At 38.0% G+C, this 23,256-nt stretch overlaps 2 protein-coding genes across 8 annotated transcripts; both read right to left on the bottom strand.

Annotated features, from left to right (window-relative positions):
• Positions 1 to 611: 611 nt before the first annotated feature.
• sephs3 (selenophosphate synthetase 3) lies at positions 612 to 8,088 on the bottom strand. The gene is made up of 8 exons (XM_030137952.1): positions 7,701 to 8,088; positions 6,888 to 6,991; positions 5,195 to 5,302; positions 4,858 to 5,012; positions 3,717 to 3,807; positions 3,483 to 3,582; positions 3,143 to 3,355; positions 612 to 1,710 (listed from the first exon to the last, which is right to left on the bottom strand). Exons 1-8 carry the CDS (start codon positions 7,975 to 7,977, stop codon positions 1,460 to 1,462), a joined length of 1,299 nt encoding a protein of 432 aa, XP_029993812.1. The 5' UTR covers positions 7,978 to 8,088; the 3' UTR covers positions 612 to 1,459.
• Positions 8,089 to 10,704: 2,616 nt separating this feature from the next.
• On the bottom strand, positions 10,705 to 22,736 carry ikbkg (inhibitor of nuclear factor kappa B kinase regulatory subunit gamma). Of its 7 annotated transcripts, none has more exons than XM_030137972.1 (16): positions 22,399 to 22,736; positions 21,664 to 21,804; positions 19,910 to 20,178; positions 19,491 to 19,565; positions 19,248 to 19,349; positions 18,473 to 18,658; positions 18,254 to 18,315; positions 17,978 to 18,025; positions 17,464 to 17,566; positions 17,238 to 17,353; positions 16,997 to 17,149; positions 14,367 to 14,439; positions 14,147 to 14,281; positions 12,966 to 13,102; positions 11,903 to 11,979; positions 10,705 to 11,769 (listed from the first exon to the last, which is right to left on the bottom strand). In XM_030137972.1, exons 2-16 carry the CDS (start codon positions 21,800 to 21,802, stop codon positions 11,588 to 11,590), a joined length of 1,857 nt encoding a protein of 618 aa, XP_029993832.1. In that variant the 5' UTR covers positions 21,803 to 21,804; positions 22,399 to 22,736; the 3' UTR covers positions 10,705 to 11,587. The 7 variants fall into 7 exon arrangements, with proteins under 7 accessions (XP_029993832.1, XP_029993831.1, XP_029993836.1 ...); XM_030137971.1 differs by having other exon boundaries at positions 18,254 to 18,318; XM_030137976.1 differs by lacking the exon at positions 19,248 to 19,349.
• Between the last annotated feature and the right edge of the window lie 520 nt (positions 22,737 to 23,256).

Below are 23,256 nucleotides of genomic sequence, written 5' to 3' on the forward strand. Positions count from 1 at the left end.
GGGGAAGGAATTACAGTCTGTCAGTGCAAGATTTATAAATAGAGTATGATACATATAATAAAGGTTTGCAGTGGTGTAACTGTAAAGATGTATTTTCTAGTAAAGACAAAAAAAATTAAAAAATGTACTAAAGGATGAAAAGTCTAAAATTCCCCTTCTTCTGCTAGCAACTGTTGCATAAGCTGAAAATTGTTTTTCTGAGCTCACACACAGGTCTCACAGGGAAAAACTCTACATATCAATTTATAGAATATGATGCATTGCTGTAGATTAAAGTACTGTGTGATTCCAGATATGAAGTACTGAATTTGCAGCTGTATGACATCACAACCATAACATTCTACAAGCATATATCCAGATGTATGTCACTACTAACATATTTTTGTACATATTTTTCTCAGCAAGTACACTTAGATACAATGAGATTTTTTTTTTTGTAATTTAACTACAGTAACTCCATAATATTCATCTAGTTATGACCAACACTGAATTTAAGAAAACTGAGACAATCCCATCTGGGTAATTACAACTGACAAAGGTCTGTGAGCAGGACAGCAGCTCTCTTTATGGATCTTTTTTATGTTATGTGTTCATTCACAAACAGATTTGAGTCAGAGTTGATGATGGTTTTATTGATTGTGAAAAGCAGGAAGGCTACAAATACAGAAACCTTAAGACTTCCAGCAGGACAAAGTCCGACCCCCCCCACATCCAAAGGCAGGCATCCACTCCACCCGCCCCCATTGGCCGGGGTTTAAAAGGCAGAGCTTCATGAAAAGGAGCGAGGGGTGGGACTCTGTGCTGGATGTCCAATCGGCTGACAGAAGGCAAATGGACTACCACCCTGCTGGTCCAGAGAAAGCTGCTCAATCCTTCCTCTGGGCTGTGTGGGCAGATCCAGGTGCCAGGACCAAGAACCAAGTCTTTTCCCTCAAGATTCCTTCACCAACGTTAAGACATTAACATCACCCAACTCCACAAACAGCTAGACGACCCTGTTTCACCCTCCCCACTGCGAAGCACCCAAAACACACACACAATTCATGATTCCTTGAACTTGGCAAGAATGCTTTTGGAATGTTTTCAATTTATACTCGGCTTTTGACATAAACCTTATTTTACATTAGGATAAAATTTACAAAGTGAGATGTTCTTCCAGAGTAAATCATGGAAAAATAAAATGAAAGGAGTGCACACTTTAATAAAAAGGCTCATGATGGTGTGTGATCCTATCCAGAGTTTGCATATAATGGTGAACTGAAGGCTCCTTCCATAGATGGATAAATAATAATGCCTGCTGTCCATTCCCTCTCCCACTGGAAGAAGATGACAGTGATTTTGGTTTGTGTGCTCTTAGCCGTTCAGCTTAAAGGGGGGATGAGATGGACAGCAATATCACACAAATCATCGCACACAAACACACACACAAAAACACAGCGCGTCAGAGGGGCAGCAGTGTCTATGACAGATTGGGGCTCAGGGCAGGACTGGTCGAGTTGTTGTCCTGATTTGCTGCTTGGCTTCCTCTGGGTGGAACTTCGATAATACGGGGCTTGTCAATGATGCGAGCGTGACGGTCACCTTTTTCTACGATGCCAATTATCCAAGCTCCTCCCATCATGCCTTGACCTCCAGCCCCTGAGGTCTGGCTCTTCATTTCTGAACAAAACTTGGCCGCCTGCTCTCTGGGAAGACACACCAGGAGCCCACCTGAGGGGAGAGGGTATACAACAGTTTAATCCGTGTCAGTGTGATCCGAAAGTGGATGATGACAGAAAAAGGCCTGTAGTTTCATATCATGCTCTCTTCATTTTGTTATGTTTCAAACCATTCTTTGCTACAGTATTTTTCTGGTCATTTTGCTTTGTGCTGTCAAATGGTACAGATCCATGCAAGAAATTTGTAAAAATGCAACAAATATGGAGATGAGCAAACATGACATAGAAGTGGATCCTTCTGAACACGGGGAAGACTCAGACCAGCAAACACAAACAAAGAGCTGACCCTAAAAGACTGGCTACGTCTGTCATATAAACGTTGTTCAGGTAGGTCTAGGTATTAAAACTTTCCTATTCAACTGAAATTTGTTTAATCCACCCATTTATCAGCATAATTACAGTATTTTATAGGGTACAAGACTAACCTATTGCATTAAATCTGCTAGCACAGATTGCTAGGCTAGTGATACTATTTCAGTCTGTTTATAGCAATACTTTAGCATCTATCTGTATATTTAGGTTTAGTCTGCATTCATTTGCAGAGTTTGTGTAAAATGTTTTGCACTTGTTGCATGAGAAAAAGCAAAGAATTGGCCTATGTACATGTGCTGAAGTTTCTGAACTCTTAAAACATAAAGTAAGTCTATTTTCCCTCCATGTTTGTTCTTCTATTTTCCCTGTCTGCGTGGGTTCCCTCCAAATACTCCAGCTTCCTCCCATCATTCAAAGACGTGGACCTTAATAGTTTAATTGTCGTAAATCACCCATAGAAGTGCATGTGACAGTGAATGGTCATTCATTTGTATATGTCAGCCTTGCGATGAACTAGCAACCCATCCAGGGTGTACCCCGCCTTTGCCCAAGGGTAGCCAGGATAGGTCCCTACAACCCTCATGAAGATTAAGCAGTTCAGAACATGGATGGATGCTTTAGAGTCATGATAGAGTCTAAAGATTTTTATTATATGCATTATAAAACTCAATGATAAAACAATGGAGACACAGCAGCTTATATTCATGAAAATACTGACCAGTGTTTAATTCATGTAGATATTGTCAAAATATTGCAATACTTTTTATCTAAAATTATAACAAAATGCCATCACACAGGCAGAGCAAACCTTTGGTTGCAACTCCCATGCATTTTATTGTAACTGAGGTGGAAAAAACGGTGATTTGGATTATTATTCTACCTTTAAAAACAAAACAAAACAAAAACAAAACAGCAAAAGATCATTATATATTTACTTCAAACAAAAACCATACTGATGACGTCCACGTTTCCTCTCCATGTGGTCATATTACACGAACTATTCACTGACCTTTCAGAAAATATGCTCTATCACAACATCTATCGCTGTCTTGACCTGCAATGACCTGTATATGATTTGCGTACTGTATTTCATGCCAATCTTGTGTTCATACCAGAAGTCTCAGCTGATGTGCCCTGAATCAGGTTGAACAGGTTTCCACAGGCTTTACTGATGGCAGCCATCTTGGCTATGATCGGCAGGTTGTGGATGACAAAGGCCACCTCGTTTTGTTGCTGTGCTGCCAGGTTGTTGGCATGTCCCAACAGCCCGAAACCTGTCACATCTGTTGCGGCGTGGGCCTGGAATTTGTGCATCAGGCTTGCCGCTAGAGACAAAAAGAATAAATAGGAACAACACAACTTGGGTAAACAAGTCAGTGCATGTGGTTTGTGCCATAAATTAATGATTTACTGGTTTTTTTTTTTGGGAATAAAAAACAAAGCCTTTCATACCTGTGCGGTTTAGTGTTGCCATAGAGAACATGGCTTCCTGATAGGCCTCTTTAACTTCCTCTTTGGTGACAACTAGCTTGATCTTGTTCCACCTTTCAGGCTGAGACAGAAAAGCAAGGACATGGTTCAGAGATTTGTACAAAGATATAGGTGTGAGCTGTAAAGTATCAGTTCCAAACATATAAAGCTTAATGATGAACAGAACAGTTGGCGTGAGAAAAGTCTGTGGAGAACCTGGTCGAGCCACTGGTGAGCATTGACAGCCACTTGCGTCCCCAGAGGTTTTGTCAGGACCAAGACGTCACCTGGTACGGCACCATCTGGCCTGGAAAAGGCATACACAGTAGAGAGTAACAGCCTTGTTGGACACTTAAACTGCTCAATAGGTTACAATCAGGCACAGATTTACTCATTTCATATGCAAATACTCATTCATTGTTAAGAAACGAATTTAAAGTGCTTTAGCCATTTGAGTTATCCACAAAAAACAACAGGAGAGTCCAGCATCTAGTACAGTTAAATGTAATGCAGCTGTTAAAGTTTTTTTTCTTAGTTTTTTTGCTGTTCTTTTTTTTTTTTTTTTTTAATTTAAATTGCACTAAGAATTTTTTACCACACATCTAATTACAGACGATAACCAACAAATAACAGTGACATGTTGAATTCAGTGTAAAGGATGTGGCAGCTGACATCACTGTGGTTAAAATGAATAAAAACGGCTTGCAAAGCTACATGTATTTCAACACATCCCCCGTCTGCTGAAATAGTCAAAGCTGATTACATTCTGACAGAGGCTGTTGAAAGACATTCAGGGAGAAAAGGAAGCTTCAACTAAACTAGACTGGTGAGGTAGGTGCAACAGGCAATATTAATATTCAAGTAATCAATTTACTATACATAACACTATGTGAAGTATTTAAAAATGAAATGCGGTTCTTAAGTGGAAGAAATATTAAGACTGTGCTTGATTTCACCAATAGAATGTAAATGTAAATATAAAAGTCAGTGAATATACTGTATAAATGTATAGATCTTTGTAAATATTTATCATGTAGAAAATCACTGTTGATTTTCTATAGATACAACAGCCCTTCAATGTGACCGTTTAATATTCTGTTCCTGGAAAATCAATTGCTCCTATGTGTTCTTAATTTTTGTGTTTCCTGTTATTGAGAAAATAATCTAAATACACCTTATTTCTTTGTTGACTTGTAAAGAACCGTTTCCATGTGTCCTTTGCACAAAAAGTCATGTCAAATGTTGACTTGTTACTAATTTAAACCTGTGGAATTATTATGTCCACATCTGTGTATTTATAATCATTAGACACACATTCTTTTCTAGAGAAACATATCATCAGCTTGATGTAACTCACATAATAAACTCATTAGGCTGGCACACAACAGATGCTACTCCACCCACGATGATCCAGGGGTTGATGACTGTCTGACCTCCTGTCACTGAAGTACCTCCCTCCTCTGCTGCATCACGAAAACCTCGAATCATCAGCGGCATGACACGCTCACGATCCTGTGATAGATACACAAATGTAAATAATATCACAACAGATACACTGGTGTTCAGATGACACAGTGCACCACATATATGCACAAATATTTAAAAACACTTTAGTAGTGGAATCTCCAAGGAAGTGGCAGTACATTACAGCACAGTCATTACCTTGGCATCCACCCATAAATACACAACACTACCTTCTCATTCATCTTCTGGCTGACACTCAGCAGCATCAGCATGTTGTCGCACTCCGTGATGCCCATAGCATAGAGATCACTGAGGACATTAGCACACGCTATCCTACCCTGAGGTGAACAGATGGAGAGAAAAAACAAGTCAAAACAGGCCAAAAATTTTAAGGATGATGACAGCTTGCAGAAAATAAACAGATTTTTCATTCGGTTATTTAGTTTTTTTTCAGTAATTGGTAGAAAGTATTGTATATAAAGGGATTAGGCAGGTTAAGGCAGGTTAAGACGTTTCCACTACATCAAGAACCATGAGTTGGCTGCGTCCATGAAATTTCATGACACCTCCAGCTCTTACAACACTCTGATGTTTCATCAAAACACATTTGTCTAAAAACCACTGCACTTGTGGATTTCTGTGATTTGTAACAATTGCTGCATTATCTTGAGTGACAGGGCTGTATTGCACAGTGCAGTGCTAGAAAAAGTGCTGCTAAATATTTGCATTCTCCAAATAGAAATGGGCCAGATCAAGTGAAAGTGAACATCAGTCTCAAAAATGTAAGTTTCACCTATCATTTCTCAAATAGGCTCATTTTTTAGCTTAAGAACTTTATTTTATGGAACTGTTTACAAAATTTCAGTATCACGTAGAAAAAAAGATATAAAGATATAATCAATATAAAATTAAACCTAAAAAGGACTAAAATATGGAAATGTACTATTAACTTTAATAATATTTTTCTCGCTTGTGTAAGTGATATTTTAAGTCTGTGAAGCTGTAGTAACTAATTATTCAACAGTACAATATAGAAAAGTTATGTACAATCAAATTATTTGTAAAATGTCCACTGCCTTTAGCTGTATATATCACTTCAGTTGTAATATGCATGTTAAATAAAAGTTTATTAGAATATTTGCAGTTTTTTTTTTCCAGCAAAGTCTTTTATTATGACTACTGAAAAAAGTGACAAACTGCTGTCCCAGTGTCACAACAGTTGTGTTCATAAAAATGTATCATTTCAACATTTTTTTGATCAAATATTAATCACCATCGAACTTTAACATCAGAGCTAAGTTTCATTTAGTATCAATTTCTTATGAGAACAGCATATTTTGTACATTTGTGCAAAGTGAAAAAAAAAAGATGTTCATTTTGAGTCCCTGTGTCACACAGCAGTAATTTAAGTATTTTTACCCCAAAATTTTATTTTTGTAAATTGTAACATGTATCACGTGAAATTACTTACTGAGACCTATTCATACATGTATTAAACATGGATATAAACTATTTAGTTTTCAACACAGAGCTTGTTGAATATGAAATGTGTCCCTGTGTCACCACTTGATCTGGCCCAAATATTACTTTACTTGTGAACAAAATGTCCAATATGGCATTGATAAGCAATCTTTTGTCATTGGATATGCAATTTTCTGACTTGATAAAGTGGCAGTAAAACTGTTTGGCTTTAACATAATTATTACTTATATACTCTAACAGTAGGAAGTGTTTGAATGGCTGGTTAAAGACATTCTTCACATAATACAGATAGTAGCATCTACAACTTCTGAGCCAGGAAAAAAAAAAAAACTTGAGATGTATCATTAAAAATACATAGATCTCTAACACTATAAAAGACCCCAACAGAGAGTGACAAATGTGTTTGTTCTGTATGAAGAGAAACACATGTTCCTTGCTTACCATCATGTAAGGATCCTCCACCAGAGGGTAGAAAAAGTCTGTGGTCTGGACCAGTGAGAGTCCTCCATGCCTCAGAGGAATCACACAACAGTCCATGCCAACACCTGAAACGCACCACAGCACGTGTTTACACACACAGAGACATACTGCAGACTTGAAGTACACATGTAACTATCGTGCTTAACTGATTAGTTTTTATCAAACAGAGTGGTCTTACAGTGAATGATCTAGGGGTGTTGGGGTTTTGTTGACATTTCTAACTTGGATGTGACAGTTTTCTGCTGATGTGTTTAACACTGATACTGGTACTGAATGGTTGTATTGAATTACAAAATAAAAAGATGTTTGCGGTCACTCATTGTAACTGTATCACGTCACAGAAGTGAATTATGTACTTCCACTTGCGAAACATTTTTGTTAAAATAAATGTTTGACCGTGTACATGAACTTTGAACCAGAAGCATCACATATTAATCTGCTGAATCATACCACCACTTTAACATTCCACCAACTTGTGAGCTCTCACTTTACTTCATGAGCTATTTTAGTTAACTATTACAGGTGTTTACTACATAGTGATACCAAGATAGTGTGGACACAGTGACAACAGAGAGCAATAAAGAGTAAACATTACTTTTATTGATGTGGACCTGTGCTCTTGCCCATCTGTCAAATGAGCCGCTCTGTGAGTTAACGCTAGCTAGCATGGTTAGCCACAGCGCGCTAGCTAACAGTCTGTGTTAACCATTACGGTTCCTAAAAGATGCCGTGGACGACAAGGCTAGCTCTGCTAACTATCAATATGTGTCTTACCGAGTCGAGGACCGGGCGCCTGTTGGCCGAACTCAGACGCTTGGTCCACGGCCTTTCCCGTTCCGTCGGCCCCGTGCGGCTCCAGTCCCGCCAGGAGTTTGAGCAGAGCCTCCTGCGGGACCTTGCAGCCTCATCCCTTCAGGTCCGAATAGGCAGTGAGTCGGAACCCGCGCTCCAGGCCATGCTCCTCGGGTTTGAAAGGTTTGTATCCGGGGGGAAAGTAACCCTCGGTTCCCGCAGCCTCAGCCGGAGGAGGCGGGGGTGTTGAGCCTGACATGCCTGCCTGAAGAGCACTTCAAACAGACAACACCAGACGCACACACCGGCAAATAAAGGAGTGACGGATGAACGGAGCCCTGCGTCCGCGGAGCGCAGCCGTCAAGCAGCGGCCGGCACGGGGTCACCAAAATAAAACCCCCGAACCTCCTGTCAGAACTTCACAGCCCTCACCCGACAGTTCCTACTGTACAACATCAATGCTTAATGAAAGTGTGCTTAATAAAAACACAATGTGTAAATTCATATTAAACATTGGCTGTGATATATTCAAAGAAAGTGAAGTAAATATCTTATTTTGAAGGTAAAGTGGCCACTTCCGCTTCACAGGAGCTCATTTCCATCTGCTGTCAGGTGCACCAATGACATCCACAATGTTGGCACTTCAGGTTTTGGGCTATTTCGTTGTACGTATTCCCGGGGGCGGGATTACGTTCTACGTATCAGGGTTAGGGGTTAAGGGATAACCGGATTATGACACCGCGCCGACACAAGAACCCAAACCTGCATCACACACATCACTGGCGCAGGACGTAACCCCGCCCCCAATATAGGAGTCCCCCATACTGTTAGACTTGGGCCCGGGTTCCTGAAGATTCTGAGAATCCTCTCACAGAGCTCCTAATTTAACCTAAAAATTCCTAGCAAGGAGTCTTAGTTTAGGAGTGATTCCAGAACACTCCCAAAGAACTCTGAGCAAGGAATGGACAGAAGTTCCTATGTTAGTGAGGAGGTGTGGTTGACCCTGTTGCTAGGTAAAAGTCATCATTTCAAAAGCTGTGATTGGTTGAACCTAAAAGCTAGAAAAAAATATACTTTTGGTGATAATGGCCAAGGGATGGACCCTCAAATCGATAAACTTAATCATAGAATCTAATCTTATGAAGACTGTGTAATTGCAAATAATATTTCACATTAAAGAAAATATCTGTTCAATGAATAGTGAGCTACACTTTAAAATTATCCTACAAAATGTGTGGAAAAAAACTAAGGGCCACTTGCACAGTATTCACATAGTGAGTTATATTTATTTGCTCATATTAATTGGCACACTGTAAAAAAAAAATCTGTAATTTAACAGAATTTTTACTGTTAATTTTACAGATTTTTCCTGCATTTTTAAGATACAGGAAAATATCTATGAAATTATAAAAATAGACTGTGATTTTACATGTCAAATGTAAAACAACACAAAAAAACTGTAACTGAATAACCATAAAATTTCCATTTTTTTTTAAAGATTTTTTTTTCCACAGAAAAATACAGTTAAAATACATTTGCAAATGTATCGTAATTCACAAATATTTATTTTCTATTCATGAGATTAAATTGTTAATTTAAAGTTTAATACTGTAAAAAAAATCAAATAAAATGAGATAAAATTACTGATAATTAACCGTAAATGAAGTATTTGTTCTGCAAGTTTAACAAGACTTGTTTGTTAATTGGCAAATATCTTGTGTAATTACGGGAGGTTTCACAACAAAAATGTTGAATAAATGTACTTTTGGGAATGTATAACATGCATAAGCACTGATAAACTGTCCAAATACAGTTTTTATCAGTGGATCGTACAACTTAGTCTCATTGAAAATTATATATATATATATATATATATATATATATATATATATATATATATATATATATATTTATTTATTTATTTATATATATATATACACACACACACACATATATATATATATATATATATATATATATATATATATATATATATATAACAATATATAGGTAATTTGATTCTTTTAATACATGTAAATATTTTTTATTAAACATTAAAAAGTCAAAAAATATGCAAAATCCCATGTAAAGTTAGGGCAAAAAACTGTATTTTAAATATGGAAAATTACTGTATTTTTATGAGATGGTTATTTTCCATTATTTAACAGTATTTTTTCGGCACCCCTGCTGCCAGAATAATACAATTTTTTAACGTGTTTTTTTTTTTTTTTTTTTTACAGTGCAATCTGTAGCATTTAATTAATTCACTGTCATCCAGTATTTGGAGAATATCCCTCCTGCCTCTTCCATTGGCTATTTTGTCCTCTGCTTAGGGAACTCCTAAGCCCCTTAAAAGTCCTCCTCCCTGCTCTTAACAGATCTCACCTTAGGAGCTCTCTTAAGGGCTAGAATTCTTTAGGAATAGCTTTTATTTTTACTAGGATCTACTCTTAATTTTTAGGGGAAATTCAAAGAAAACATCATGATTCTAAGAATTTTCTTAGAATTTGGGCACTAGGAGCAACTCTTCACACTAACAATCTTTAGGAGTACGGGCCCTGGTTTTTAGCTGAACTCTAGTTTTAAATGAATGAATCAAAGCACTAAAATATCCAATGAACTAGAAGGGCATTGAGAAAAAAAAACTACAGATGGGTAATTTCATGCAGGCATCAGCCACCTCTCTAATGTTACAGACAAGATTTCAGCCTCTTCTTCTTTTATGTGTTCCAAACTTTAAGGTGTTCATTATTTGTCTTTGCTCTACTCTTTCTCCAAGTTTCATGACAACTAGTGCAAAATCCTTCTGACAGACAAAAAGCAACACATGCAGCTCCTTGACTGAGGGAATAATGCTAGTCTGATAAATGTTGAAGAAATAAGCAAAAATAATTTGCACCCCCCCAGTTATTATAAATTGCCCCCAACAAAAACACACAAGTATCCACCTTAAAAACACTCAAATAATGAATAGTAATGAATAATAAACTAATGAATAACTGATTTATTTATTTTATCTTAAACAGTTTGAAACAATATTCTTCGCACCAAATGATCTATAATTACAGACAACATTCACACAGACTGTGAAGGGAACTTGATGTGCTTACAATCTGATAAATAGCAAGGTGCCACAGGTAAATATAGACATAAGGGGCACAAAAAGGCATTGGGTCAAGGGATAGGTCTAGCATTAGAGATAAAAGCAGTGATGCAGTAAAATGTGTACACAGGCACATAACACAGAGAATGGCTACTTTTTTCAATAAGAGTAAACCCATCTCTAATACATAGTAATACATGTTTTGAGGTAATGTAGACAAGCAACATTTATGACCAAAACATATATGAATATACTTTATCATTTAAAGCTCACTAGGTTATTCACATTTTTTTCTCATTTTTAGGGAGCTCCTCCCCTCTGAATTGTCTTTTTTTTTGTCTAAGTCTATTATGTATGGATATAATATGGAAGATGCAGTTGAGGAAAAACCCTTACTCCAGTGTGTGTAGATACCTTTGAGGTCGTCGCTACACTAATAGAGTGAAGTGGGAAAAAACTGATGAACAAATACTGCTGGACATGTTAGGGTATGATGGGGGTTGTGATGCAAGAAAAGAGACTGGGCGGGTGAAAAGATGAATTGTTGTGGAGGCAGAAGGAGTAGAAACAATTGATTGTTGTGAACCACCCAATTAGATTATTTGTAATCACATTAGATCTTTGATATATATGCATATTTTAATGGCAGAGAAAGTAAGGTGCAACTGCCTAATGTGTTTTTGAGAAAGAAATAGGTACATATGTCTCCTGTATATACTGTGTGTGTGAATAGATTGATGTTATGGTGTGTTGATCTCTGCTCATGTTACTGTATACAGTCCATGACATGAATCTGCAGCGTGTCCATATCTGGAGCGTGATACTGGCACTTAGGACAACATAAATCTGGCAGATCCTCAGCACCAGCTGCACCTTGATCTCCCACTGGTGGCAAACCCTGACTGCGGAACGATGAGGGTGGGGGTGCGGTGTTGAAAGGGAACACACCTAAAACAAAAAAGTCATAAAGTATTTCCTGAATAAAAGAGCTCAAATATTTTTCATTGGAATTTTCTGTGATTCAGCCAAAATTACACAGCACCTGTGTGTGTACACTGGTGTGTGCTGGTTGTAGTTTTACCTGGTGGAGGAGGAATGTGTGAGGCCCGTGCTGGAAAGTCCTCCCGGTGTCTCAGCTTCATTTGCTCCATACGTGCGCTGAAAAAGAGGTGAAAACAATGCATCTCAAACACCTATAAATATCATATTTAATAATACACAGAGAACAAATCTAAACTTAGTTCTGACTATAATTACAAGGTGTCATTCTTGACCGTTTAACAGCAGTAATGTCTTTGACGACAGGTGCAGGAAAGTTAAAGTCACCTCAAGATGCACACACAGTAGGAATACACTTTCAATAAAGACAAAACAAACAGCTTTGAATGAACACCAGATATTGTATAGAACAAGACACACTACTGTGACAATGATTTTCATTCCAAGGTATCTACAGATACCAGATACTTACATTTTAGACCTTTTCTGCAATAATTTTATCTAATTTCAAGACTAATTTTCACCAAATAATCTGTTATTCAAGCACTGCAGGTAAATATAAAGGTGAGCATATATGGGGTCTGTGCAGAGGTAGTTTTTATGTAGGAATACTGGTAATAGAATTAAGTTAACATATATTTTGCCGAAATAGTGTCAGGTTCAGGGGTAGGTTTAAAGCTTTAATATCAGAAATGTGGACTTTGACACAGAAGAGTTTGATGAAATTACATTGAAAGATGGATAAATTAAATTAGATGAAATGTTTGTGGCATTTAGAACTAATGACTTCTAAGGCCTAATATTTATAATACTGAATTTAATATTCTTTATGGACCTGCCCTCATGCTGCATATTGTCGGCTTCCTGATAAAACCTGCTAAGTGACATTTTAGGTTGGGAGTAAAAACCTGCTATCTCCCCTATTATAGCTTCAAATTTCAGTCTCCTGTGAAAGTTGTTTACATTCCATCATAAGTACCAACATTAAAGGAACATATATTTTTTTGTCATATTTCACAGTTTCCTGTTATATAAACAGTTTTTTGTTTCTCCTGTAAAATTTGCCAAAAGTCACATAGCAGGTTTTATCAGGAAACCGACGATATCTTGTATTCAATTCAATTTTTCTTTGTGGCAGATTTTACCGTGATGTGGCCTCCTGTTTGAGCCTGTCGATCTCAGCCAGAGCCTGATTCAGCTGATCCTGCAGCTCCTCCTTCTTCTGGTTAAGCTTTTCTCTTGCTTCTCGCTCCGCTAGGAAATCTGCCTTGTAGATCTCAGCCTAAAAAAATATGAGGAAAGTCAGATACAGAAGATGCTGATCCTATGTCAGCTGATTTGTTTGAAGTGAGTGTACTCACTCACATTCACTTTCATCTTCCAGTATCAGTTAAAGTCAAACAAAAAAATGTGCTCAACTGTATATGTGACACTAGACAGGAAACTCTGCAGCATCTCTACACCAAACAATCATATGAGACTTTCAAAATCTAAAAGCCATGGATTTAAACTCTCCTTGATACCCTATCCCAGGTTTTATCAAAACTATATATCTACCATGTATTTATGCTTTGGTGTTAGTGTGACATTTATCTTAAGTGTGTTTTTTGTGTGTTACACAGGGGAACCTGTGGGAACCAATAAAGCTAATGACTGACTGATTCATTACATGATATGTGAGTTGATGGGTTAAATAACCAAACATGATTCAGGACTCTGGGTAAGACTGTCAGAAGCAGTGCCCTAAACAAATGGGAGTTACAGACAAATTATGAATTTGCTTGGTTGCATTTGGACTAGGGGTCAACCAATATTCAGGACTGATACAACACCATTTACAAGTAACCTAAAACTACCAATATGTGGAACCACTTGTAAAAATGAAAATAACTCATAACATAGGACTTGTAACTCCTTTAAAAAAAACTTTTGTGAAATGCCTTGATTGTACTGATTGAACTGAAGGGATTACAAACAATTAGTTCTAATAAATGTGTAAATTTGTTGCCTTCTCATTTTGAGGTCGATTGGCTACTACTCTCAGATAGTGCTGTGGTTAAGATAAAGACTGCTGAAATCAGATCAAGCATATATTCAAATGAATTTAGTTTAACATTAATTTATTATTATTCGTTTATTTTGAGATAACAAACTGAATGAAAAATGAAATGAAAAACAAACTAAAAACAATGCTTTAAATCTACAAATGCTAAATAATGCATCTGTTATCTATCCCTATCCTAACTTAAAAACAATCAAAGAGACAATGACAATGAATCTGCAGACTGTTAACTGAATGACTGGAATTGGAAGGGTAAAATTTTACCTGTGCTGTGAGAACAGGGACTGTCTCCAGTGAGCCTTTCTGTTGCTCTACCTCTTCCTTCAGTTTATCAATCAGATCCTGCTTCAGGGCCAGAGCTCTCTCTGCCTCCTCTAGCCGGCTGCACAGATCTCCTCCCTGAAAGGAAAGACCCACAAATACATTAATCCATGCTCTTGACTGCAAAACGAACATGGGTAAATACATGTTAATGCGGTTTTACCTCACTCTTCAGTTTTGAATCATAGTCTCTAAAGAGACATGTGTAAGCATGCTGTAGTTGTGTCAATTTTTTCCTGTGAAACAAAAAGGAGAAATAATTGTAGCATACAGTATAATGTGAATGATGTATAATGTGTCAATTTTTTCCTGTGAAACAAAAAGGAGAAATAATTGTAGCATACAGTATGATGTGAATGACGTCAGAGATGTCAAACAATGTACAACATGTTATATGAACTGGGACATGAGACCGCTCTTCTAGACAAAAGACATCTGTGGTACAGTAGATAAATGTGGGAAACCATCAGCTGTCACTGGTTAAACAAATACAGAGTAGGAGTGATGCAATAGGTTCAATAGGTGTGAATGTGAGGGTGAATGGGTGTTTGTCTGGGTGGTGACAGACAAATGATGATGAACTGGTGACACGTCCAGGGTGTACCCCACCTTCACCGACTGGCAGCTGTTAAAGACTCTGGCATGCCCACGACCCTCACAAGGTTTAAGCAGTTTAGTCTATTGAGCCTCAGCATATTCAAACACTGCAGCTCTGAAAAAAGTCTTGCACTGAGGGTGAAGTTTTGAGCCAGTATTTAAAATGAGAATTTGGCCAATAGCTGATGCCAAAATCAATTTTAGATTTTAGATTTTGTTATTTTTTTATACTTTATTTTTATTTGTTTTATCAACAGACAATACAACACAGAAACTAGGGGTCACTGGTTGAACACAAAATATTTAAGTGACAGACAGTAGTAATTATGCTTTGTTTTGTTTATAGTCCAGCCATTTTCTCTAGTACTTTCTGAAGATATGTTCCTTGATCTGTAGGTAATAAGTCAATCTTTCCATCAAGTAGACTTCCTCTATTACAGCCAGCCATTGATCCTCACAGGGTGCGTCAGTTTTGAGCCAGTTCCTTGTAATGGCCTTTTTGGAAGTAATTATAAGAATTTTAAAGAGATATTTGTCTTTTTTCTCTAATACATCTCCAGGTAGCAGTCACAGCAAAAAAAAACTTGGGGTCCTTAGGAACTGTGAAAGTCATAATGCCCTCAATTATTTCAAAAAGCCTTAATTTTAGATTCTGTTTTAATATTTTGTCTTTCTCGTTATTCCTCCCCCTTTTGTGCCAGGGAAACAGAAATCTTCAGTATATGTGTAGAAATAAGCTCACGGAACAATTTATAAGTCTTTCAGCCCCTCATTACACTATCTCTGAATTAGCTCTAATTCAGTCAAACAAATGCATGCAACAGCCTTTGACAGAATACAACTTAATATATGCCACTGCCATTAGTGACATGAATCTCATGCAGATAGAAATGTTCGGCCAATATATCAGTCCATCCCTGACACGTTGTAAAATTCTTAGACCTCTTAACTATTTTATTTTATCAGATAAGTCCTGATTCAAAAACTACCATGGGGAGGCCTTGTGTGATTGTAAAATAAATGTATGTAGGGCAATATTTACTGAGGCAGAGCAAATTAGCAAGGCTGGAATCCAGACAAAGAAAAAATCAGGCAGTTTCTGAGTCAGAGTTTACAGTAACTGCTGGTTGCATTCCTTTTCTACTCCTAATGGCAATTCTAATTATTTAGTATATAATTTGGATCTGGTGAACTGTCTCACCTCGAACACAATGGCCTGTTTACCCCTTTTTTGTCTTTTCAAGCCTTAGTTGCACTATTGTTGCTGTGTTATTGTTTCTCTGTGTTGTAAAAATGAAAAATGTCTAATAAAAACAGAATGTAAAAAAAGAATAACGCAGGCAAACTTGTGGACTGTTTTGTAGTCGATCTGCTCTGATAACGTCTTCCTCTGTGTTTCCTCTGTCATCCATCACCTGTTCTCAGCAGCGCCTCCTCTGTGCATACATGTCATACTTAAGTCAGGGACAAATCAGTTAAGATGTGTTTTTTTTGTTAAATAATGGTGCAACTAGTAATAACCCAACGATAGCAAACCTTAACAAATCATGTTACATGAGTCATTTGAATTCTCACTTCTCCAGAATTTGCACTTTGAAAGCGAAACCAATCTATATGCAATTAGGTGAGGTACAAAAGTAACTGTCTCTGCCTTTCATGTGCTAACTTTGTGCTGCACCCCCCTTTGCTAAATATCAGTACTAAAGGAGAGTTTGCACCTGCACAAACTGTTATTTCCATTATGCACTCATTCATTTTCTGAACCCTGCTCGATCTTCTGGATGTGTCACCAATTGATCACAGAGCTGACAAACAACCATTCACTCTCACATTCACACTTACAGGTGACGTAGATTGATCAGTTAACGCATTAAGGTGGATGTCTTTGGATGGTGGGAAGAAGCCAGAGTATCCGGAGAGGAAGAAACCATGCAGACATAGGGAGAACATCCAAACTCCACACAGAAAGACCTTCACTGGCTGGTGCTGGGATCGAACCCAAAACCTTTTTGCTGTGAGGTGACTGCCATGTGGTGATGTGAGGCTGTGTGCACCCCCATGCTGCCCAAATCTGGCTCTTGGTATTTATTCGTACATTTCAGTAAATGTAGCAGATATAGTGGAATTACTAGGAAACAAATAGTCTGTGTGTTTCAGTAACAAGTTAACAAGTTGTGTGTGCGGTGCTGAACCCACTTCTCCTCTGTGACAACATGTCGCTCCGTCTTCAGCGCTTGCTCCAGGCTCTGGGTCTGCAGCAGCAACTGGTCCATGGCCACATGATGCTGCTTCCTTTGCTGCTCCAGCTCCCGCTCTGCCATTTGCAGGGCCTTCATCTTACTGCACAGCCTACACAAGGAAAGACAAATGGAATGATGTGTACACTTGCAAAGCAAAAATACAATATTTAAACATCCATAAAGCAATGGCATCTTACTTTTCTTCCAATATTTTGCGTTCGTGTTCACTCTTATCCAAGCAGCTCTGTCTCTCATTCAGTTCTCCTAATAGAGATGTCGCTTGAGCTTTCAGAGCTTCACAGTCCTTCGCCAGCTGCAAAAATGACAAAGTTACCTGAATTAATGCTTACATTTTTAAGGTTGGATAGTCTGCGTAATTATCTAGTCAGATTTCTTCCTTTATAAATTGTTTATAACTTATACCTGGGCACAGTCCTTATCCTTCTGTTTGAGCAGAGCTTCAGTTTTGTCTCGCTGAGCTGAGCTCTTCTGCAAGTAATCAAGCTTTTCCTCCAACTCTCGATACCTACAAAAAAAGATGTTAAATTTTGTCTTAAATAAAACATACTTTTCTGTCGATATGAAGTAAGTGCTAAGACATTAAAAGGTAAGAGCTCAATTGTAAATATAACCCTAAAATATGAAAAGTAGACCACAAAATGTACAAAGAGTTCCAATTTAACTATATAACAAACATTGTAGTGACAGTAGATTATGAAAAAATAATCAAGAGAAAATTGGAGAAAAACTTAAAAACGGCTTATATGCAAGAAAAGTAATAAGACCACACATGAATCAACACAATAAATTCAAAGATATTTGACAGGCAGGTAGTAGCTGCAGGTAAGACATAATCATGGGTGAAAGAACAGGGGTGTACGATGCAGAGGCATGCACTCGGTGAGAAAAAGAAAGCCACACAGAGCCCTAGGCTCACCTGCCCTGTGTGGCCTGAAGCTGCTCTGTGAGTTTAGCCAGGCTAGAACTGGAAAAGGAAACAGGAAGAGAGCCAAGAAGAGAAGGAACACATCTGAAACTGAGCTTTTTGTTAAGTTAAAAACACAGCAATCAAAGAGGCATGCTCTAGTATTCCATAGAAGAGAACTACAGAGTGCAGACACCGTGTTTAGTTCAGATTAATTACTGCACGAAAACTGAAGCCAACTAGATAACGACTAAAAACAACTTAGTATTAAATTGTGTTTTGTCTTACCAGTCAGATGAGTGTTGTGCCTCTGAGCGATGTTGTACTGACTCTTCGGTAACGTTGCTTGTCTGCCAAAACATTAATCCATCCGATCATAACCAGATAGTACAGGTATATTCTGCATGTTTTTCATACCATCTATCATGTGCCTTTGTAGTGCTGCTTATATCACTGCACTGACTAGTTGTAGAGTAGAATTCATATTCATCTTGGTCCCACTGTTACCTGCGCCAGAGCCAGTTTTCCTCGAAGCTGGTCAATGAAACGACGCATTCTCTCCCTGTCCTTCTCTCCCTCCTCCCTCTCCCTCTCCAGCTCTTCATTCTTCCTCCTCAGCTCTCTCATACCCTCCTCCAGTGTTTCTTTGTGGCTCTTCAGCAACTGGAGAAAATCATTTGCTCCTTCTACAGGCTGCAGAACACAAAGGTGGTGAAAGACATAGAAGTGAATGGATGCATGGAAGAGAAATGTTTGACAAGGAGTGAATAGAAACTAGCCATTTTCACCCCAGCCTGGGGGACACACACTGAAATACACCCAAGACGAGAGAGGAACGGGAAAACAAAATTTTTTTATACCAAAACATTTTTTAAAAAGGAAACAAATTTGAGCCAAAAGTGCAAATAGCTGTAAATTAAAGCTGTGCTTCATTCAGTCAAGTGCAGAGAAATATCATTTGCCAGCCTTCATTTAATCCAGATTTCCTGCTCAGATATCGTGTGTACAAATATGGAGGATTTCATGATTTACTTCACTTTTTCATTTGCTCTTCTGCAGCTGACCAAGTTCAGAGTTCAAATCTTTTCAAATAGCAGTGTCATTCATTGCATGTGGCTCTTTTTCACATTTTACAGCTGCAAATCATAATGACAGTCTCTTCTGAGTAGGAATTCTGGTTTGAGGCAAATCAAATGTGAGGCATGGTGAGAATTTAAACAACAGCGGGGCGCAGTGCCAAGGGATCTGATTGGTGGAACCAGAATGGAGTGAGCAGGCTCACCTGGTCATTTTCCCTGCCTAACACCCCCCCCCATTCTACTGAAAGTGAGGCAGATGGAGTTGGTAGGGTGCTATTCAAGGAGCTATGCACACTTGCATCACCCTAAACACACAAATATATCCATTAGATTAAAAATTAATACAGAATAAACTGAAATTAAATGACATATACCTCATTTGTGTGTGCGATCACATATAACAATGGGACTAACAGTATCTAAAAACTCACACACACTCAATTTACCAGGCTTCGAGGTGGTGTAGTCTGTGTGTGTTGATCCATCTCCTCCACCCTCTTCCTCTCCCGCTGATCCAGGGTCTAAATCAAACAACAAAAAAACCTAAGCAACAATATAGGGTGTCTAATGTGTAGCTCTTTTGTGTTTGTCTCCCATCTGTACTGTCTGACATATTGCGGTTCTACTTCCTATGTAAATATGTATATGGCCTATCGAGTTTTATTATGACTATTATGAATTTTTGTATTGTTTGTTTTTGCACTATCTTTATGCATGCACATTTTTCTTGCACTTTATTCCGTTGCTGCTTGACCAGTGAATTTCCCTGTTGTGGGATCAATAAAGGTTAATCTAATCTAACCTAATCTACTTGATGTTCCCTGCATTCATATATAAATGAGACTAGAAATGTGTGACAGCTAACCTGTGGGCCGTCCAGAGGTCCATTCCTTGACGGGCGACCCTGCTGCTCCTCAGTCTGGCTGGAGTTACTACAACAGTGGTTGGAGGAGGAACCTGGTCCATTCACCAGACCCTGTAAGGAGTGATTCTCCTGAGCTAGTCTCTCCACCAGCGCCCTGGCCTCCTGGAAACGACAGCTTAGAAACTCTCTTTCCTCTTTCGTTCTTCGCTGCCATCCCTCCATCTCTTCACAGCGCTGACGCAAAGCCAGGTTGCTGCGGCGCAAGGCCTCTGGTAGACAGACAGTTTTAAAAAAACATTAAAGAAGAAAGAGGATTATGTAAATAATAATAATAATGGGATTCAAACTGGTGGACCAAACATTAGAACCTAAAAATGCTACTTTAGACTGAGTTTAGGCCCCTTATTATTTTCTGTAATTGTACAGACACTATGCTGTCTGTACAAGGACTGCATCTATGTATTGTATATATTGAACAAGAAATGCATCTATGTATTGTATCTACTGAACAAGGAATGCATCTATATATTGCTCAGAAATTCACATTACAAAATATTCTTTCTCAAAATGTTATTTTAAAGTGACCGACAAGAGCCTCTTTTAATTTTCCTATTTTTTACCTTGTCATTCCATCTTGGATATCTAAATCACTAAAAGGTCCATTACAAAGGTCTTGGTGAAGGTATGACTGAGGATACATACATTTATCTTCCATAGAGGTCTTTTTGGTCATATCTATGACATATTAGAGGCGTGTAAACACAGGTTTATTATTATACTAACTGTGGTAGGACTGGCACTTTAAAAATGAATATTTTGTTGTGTTCATTTCTCTAAATTATTTAAAATGATCCAATGCACAATCAAACTTGTATGTTTTAATTAATGAAATTGCAAGACATCCCTATAGTGCCTACTGACAGTATGGAATATTGTTAAATGAACTGATAATAAACCAAAGCAATGCACTGTAACAGAATAATGGCCAGATAATGCACCTGTCCCACATATCTTATCAAATTAACATTAATAATAAAATGACACGGTGGTTTTTGTCTAAGACAGCACTGTTTGTTTGTTTGTTTATGTGCTTGTCTATGCTGGTTTGTGCTTATGTATATTTGACTACTCATTATGGCATGTTGTAAATGAGTAGGAACAGAAGCTGTACTTCTTTATTTTTGTTACACAAGGCATAACGTTCCATTCATGTCTCTCCAGCCTCTTGCTTTATATTTATATTAATCCTTTTTTTTAAAATTGTTGTTATATGAAAAACTCAATAAAGATATTGACCAGAACATAATAAAATGACAGCTCCAAAGCAAGAATATCTCATTTTATCACATTTCTGTTGACTCAGATCCTCTCTCCTCCTCCTCCACTACATTGCTTACATCTGGGGTTAGAGGGACTAAGATACAAGTAAAGGTGAGGATGTACAATGAATGTGCAAAGTGGAAATTAAGAGGGGAGAGGGTCTTCCTTTTTTATATAACTAAAAATCAAGCATTTTTGTATCATTTATAATATTTTGAAAGTGGCTACAAGAAACACAAAAATTAGATGAAGTTAATTAATTAAATGATTACATGAAATGACAACTTTGCAAAAAACATAAAAAAGCATGTTTTAGAAAACTTAGATGCTGTGAAAGCACACATTGTTCCCAGGTCCTGCAATGGTAGGAAAACACCTAAATTACTGTATCAAATGACTTTCATGTCAATCTAATCTTTTCACTGTGATGTTACCTCTAAGCTGCTGATTGTCACCCAACAACCGGGTCACCACTTCATTGGCAGCCAGCTCAGGTGGGACCCTCAAGGCCCCTCCACTGTCCTCTCCTGACATGTCCCACTGCATAGGGCCGTCAGGCTGTGGCTGCACCATTCCTACAATCACAAGATAAGGCATACACAAACTCATTAAGCCATTACTGGTGTGTAATAACAATGCACAACAGGCAATGGCCGCATTCATCATCACACACTGACACATGGTTTACCGCGCAGTCAAGCGGCCTCAGGCACTTTCACTTTCAATTCAATCCCTCATCAAAATCATGCTTCATCTTTTGTCTGTGGAGGCCACCTGGCTTGCAGCTGGGCTTTGGTTTTATGATGTACATCTGAAATGTCAACACTCCTCTCGTCGCCATAAACCCACATTTACAGGTATCGATGAATGAGAGGAAAACATTACGTCATCTCAATATAATGAGGGAAAAAGGTGAAAATACAACCTGTTTTATATCTGTGTACAACACAAGATGAAGCAACACTAAATATTACCTTATAAATCTAACGGGGACTATTATTAAAAACTCCCTGTCGATTAATCCATATCAAAGCCACTGTTACACTGATCCTCTCCGTTTCCCGCATTGAGTCCAGTAACGTCATAATCTACCTGTCTTCACGAGCTAGACACTACAACAGTTTAGAGGCTGGATTACTTACAGATTACAGGTACGAAAACAACCTTACCTTTACCTCTACTTCAGCTGTGGTCCGGAATAAAAGACAGCCAGATTGTCACTTAAATACAACTTGTTAACGTAGCTTTTTAGCCAAAGACACCAAGCTAGCAGGTACAAGAGCTAGCAATGTTGTTTATATGCTAGCTACGACAATGTAGCAAAACCGGTTACAATAAAACACCTGTTTAATGACATAAACACCCATCTATATTAACTGACTAAGGGCTTCCCGTAAAGCATTTTGCCAAAAGTTCTAATACTATCCTAAAGAAGTATTTGTACGATTAAATTGTCTTGAAATTATCTGTCAAGCCAAAGCGACTGTTGTTAGCTCAGGAAACGCGTTAAACAACAAAGCCCTGAGTACAGACTGTCAGGATGTGCTTCCTCACAGGAGGCGACTTAATCTTCCTGACCGAAAATCGCAGTATTTCATGCCGTGCTGGCTTTCAAACGAATTGTAATTTTTATAACTTTTCAGACGATTGCATTGTAAATGTAAACTATATCAGATAAGAGTAAAGCTGTTTACATTGTTTTGATGAACATCATTATAGGTGCAATATTCTTGTTACTTCTGCTACTCTGATTATTGACTATTATAATATTTCTGGTTAAAAAAATAATAATATAACATTTGTGATTTCTAAGTTGTGGCTTGAGAAACAGAAACAACTCTCCATACAAGCTCCAAAGAATAGTTTTGGACCCTTCCTTTGTTTCCTGGGTCACAGACTAGCACAGTTGTTCAGGTTGGGGCTCACAGATGAATGTTTTGGCTCCCTTCCTCTTCGCATTGTATACAGTAGATATTAAGTGGGTCCAACCACATCCATGAATATTCTGATGTGACTGCCATTATGGT

Source organism: Sphaeramia orbicularis, chromosome 7 (genome assembly GCF_902148855.1).
Source record: "Sphaeramia orbicularis chromosome 7, fSphaOr1.1, whole genome shotgun sequence".
Lineage (NCBI taxonomy): Eukaryota > Metazoa > Chordata > Actinopteri > Kurtiformes > Apogonidae > Sphaeramia > Sphaeramia orbicularis.

What these genes read in the sequence shown, in the direction of transcription:
- ikbkg (XM_030137971.1), bottom strand. Translation starts at nt 21,802, where the DNA reads ATGGTGCAGCCACAGCCTGACGGCCCTATGCAGTGGGACATGTCAGGA. An exon ending in ATTCAAAACTGAAGAGTGAG is followed by an intron (nt 14,282 to 14,366) that starts GTAAAACCGCAT and finishes CTTTCCTTTCAG; the next exon opens with GGAGGAGATCTGTGCAGCCG. An exon ending in AAACAGGAGGCCACATCACG is followed by an intron (nt 11,980 to 12,965) that starts GTAAAATCTGCC and finishes CCTCTTTTTCAG; the next exon opens with CGCACGTATGGAGCAAATGA.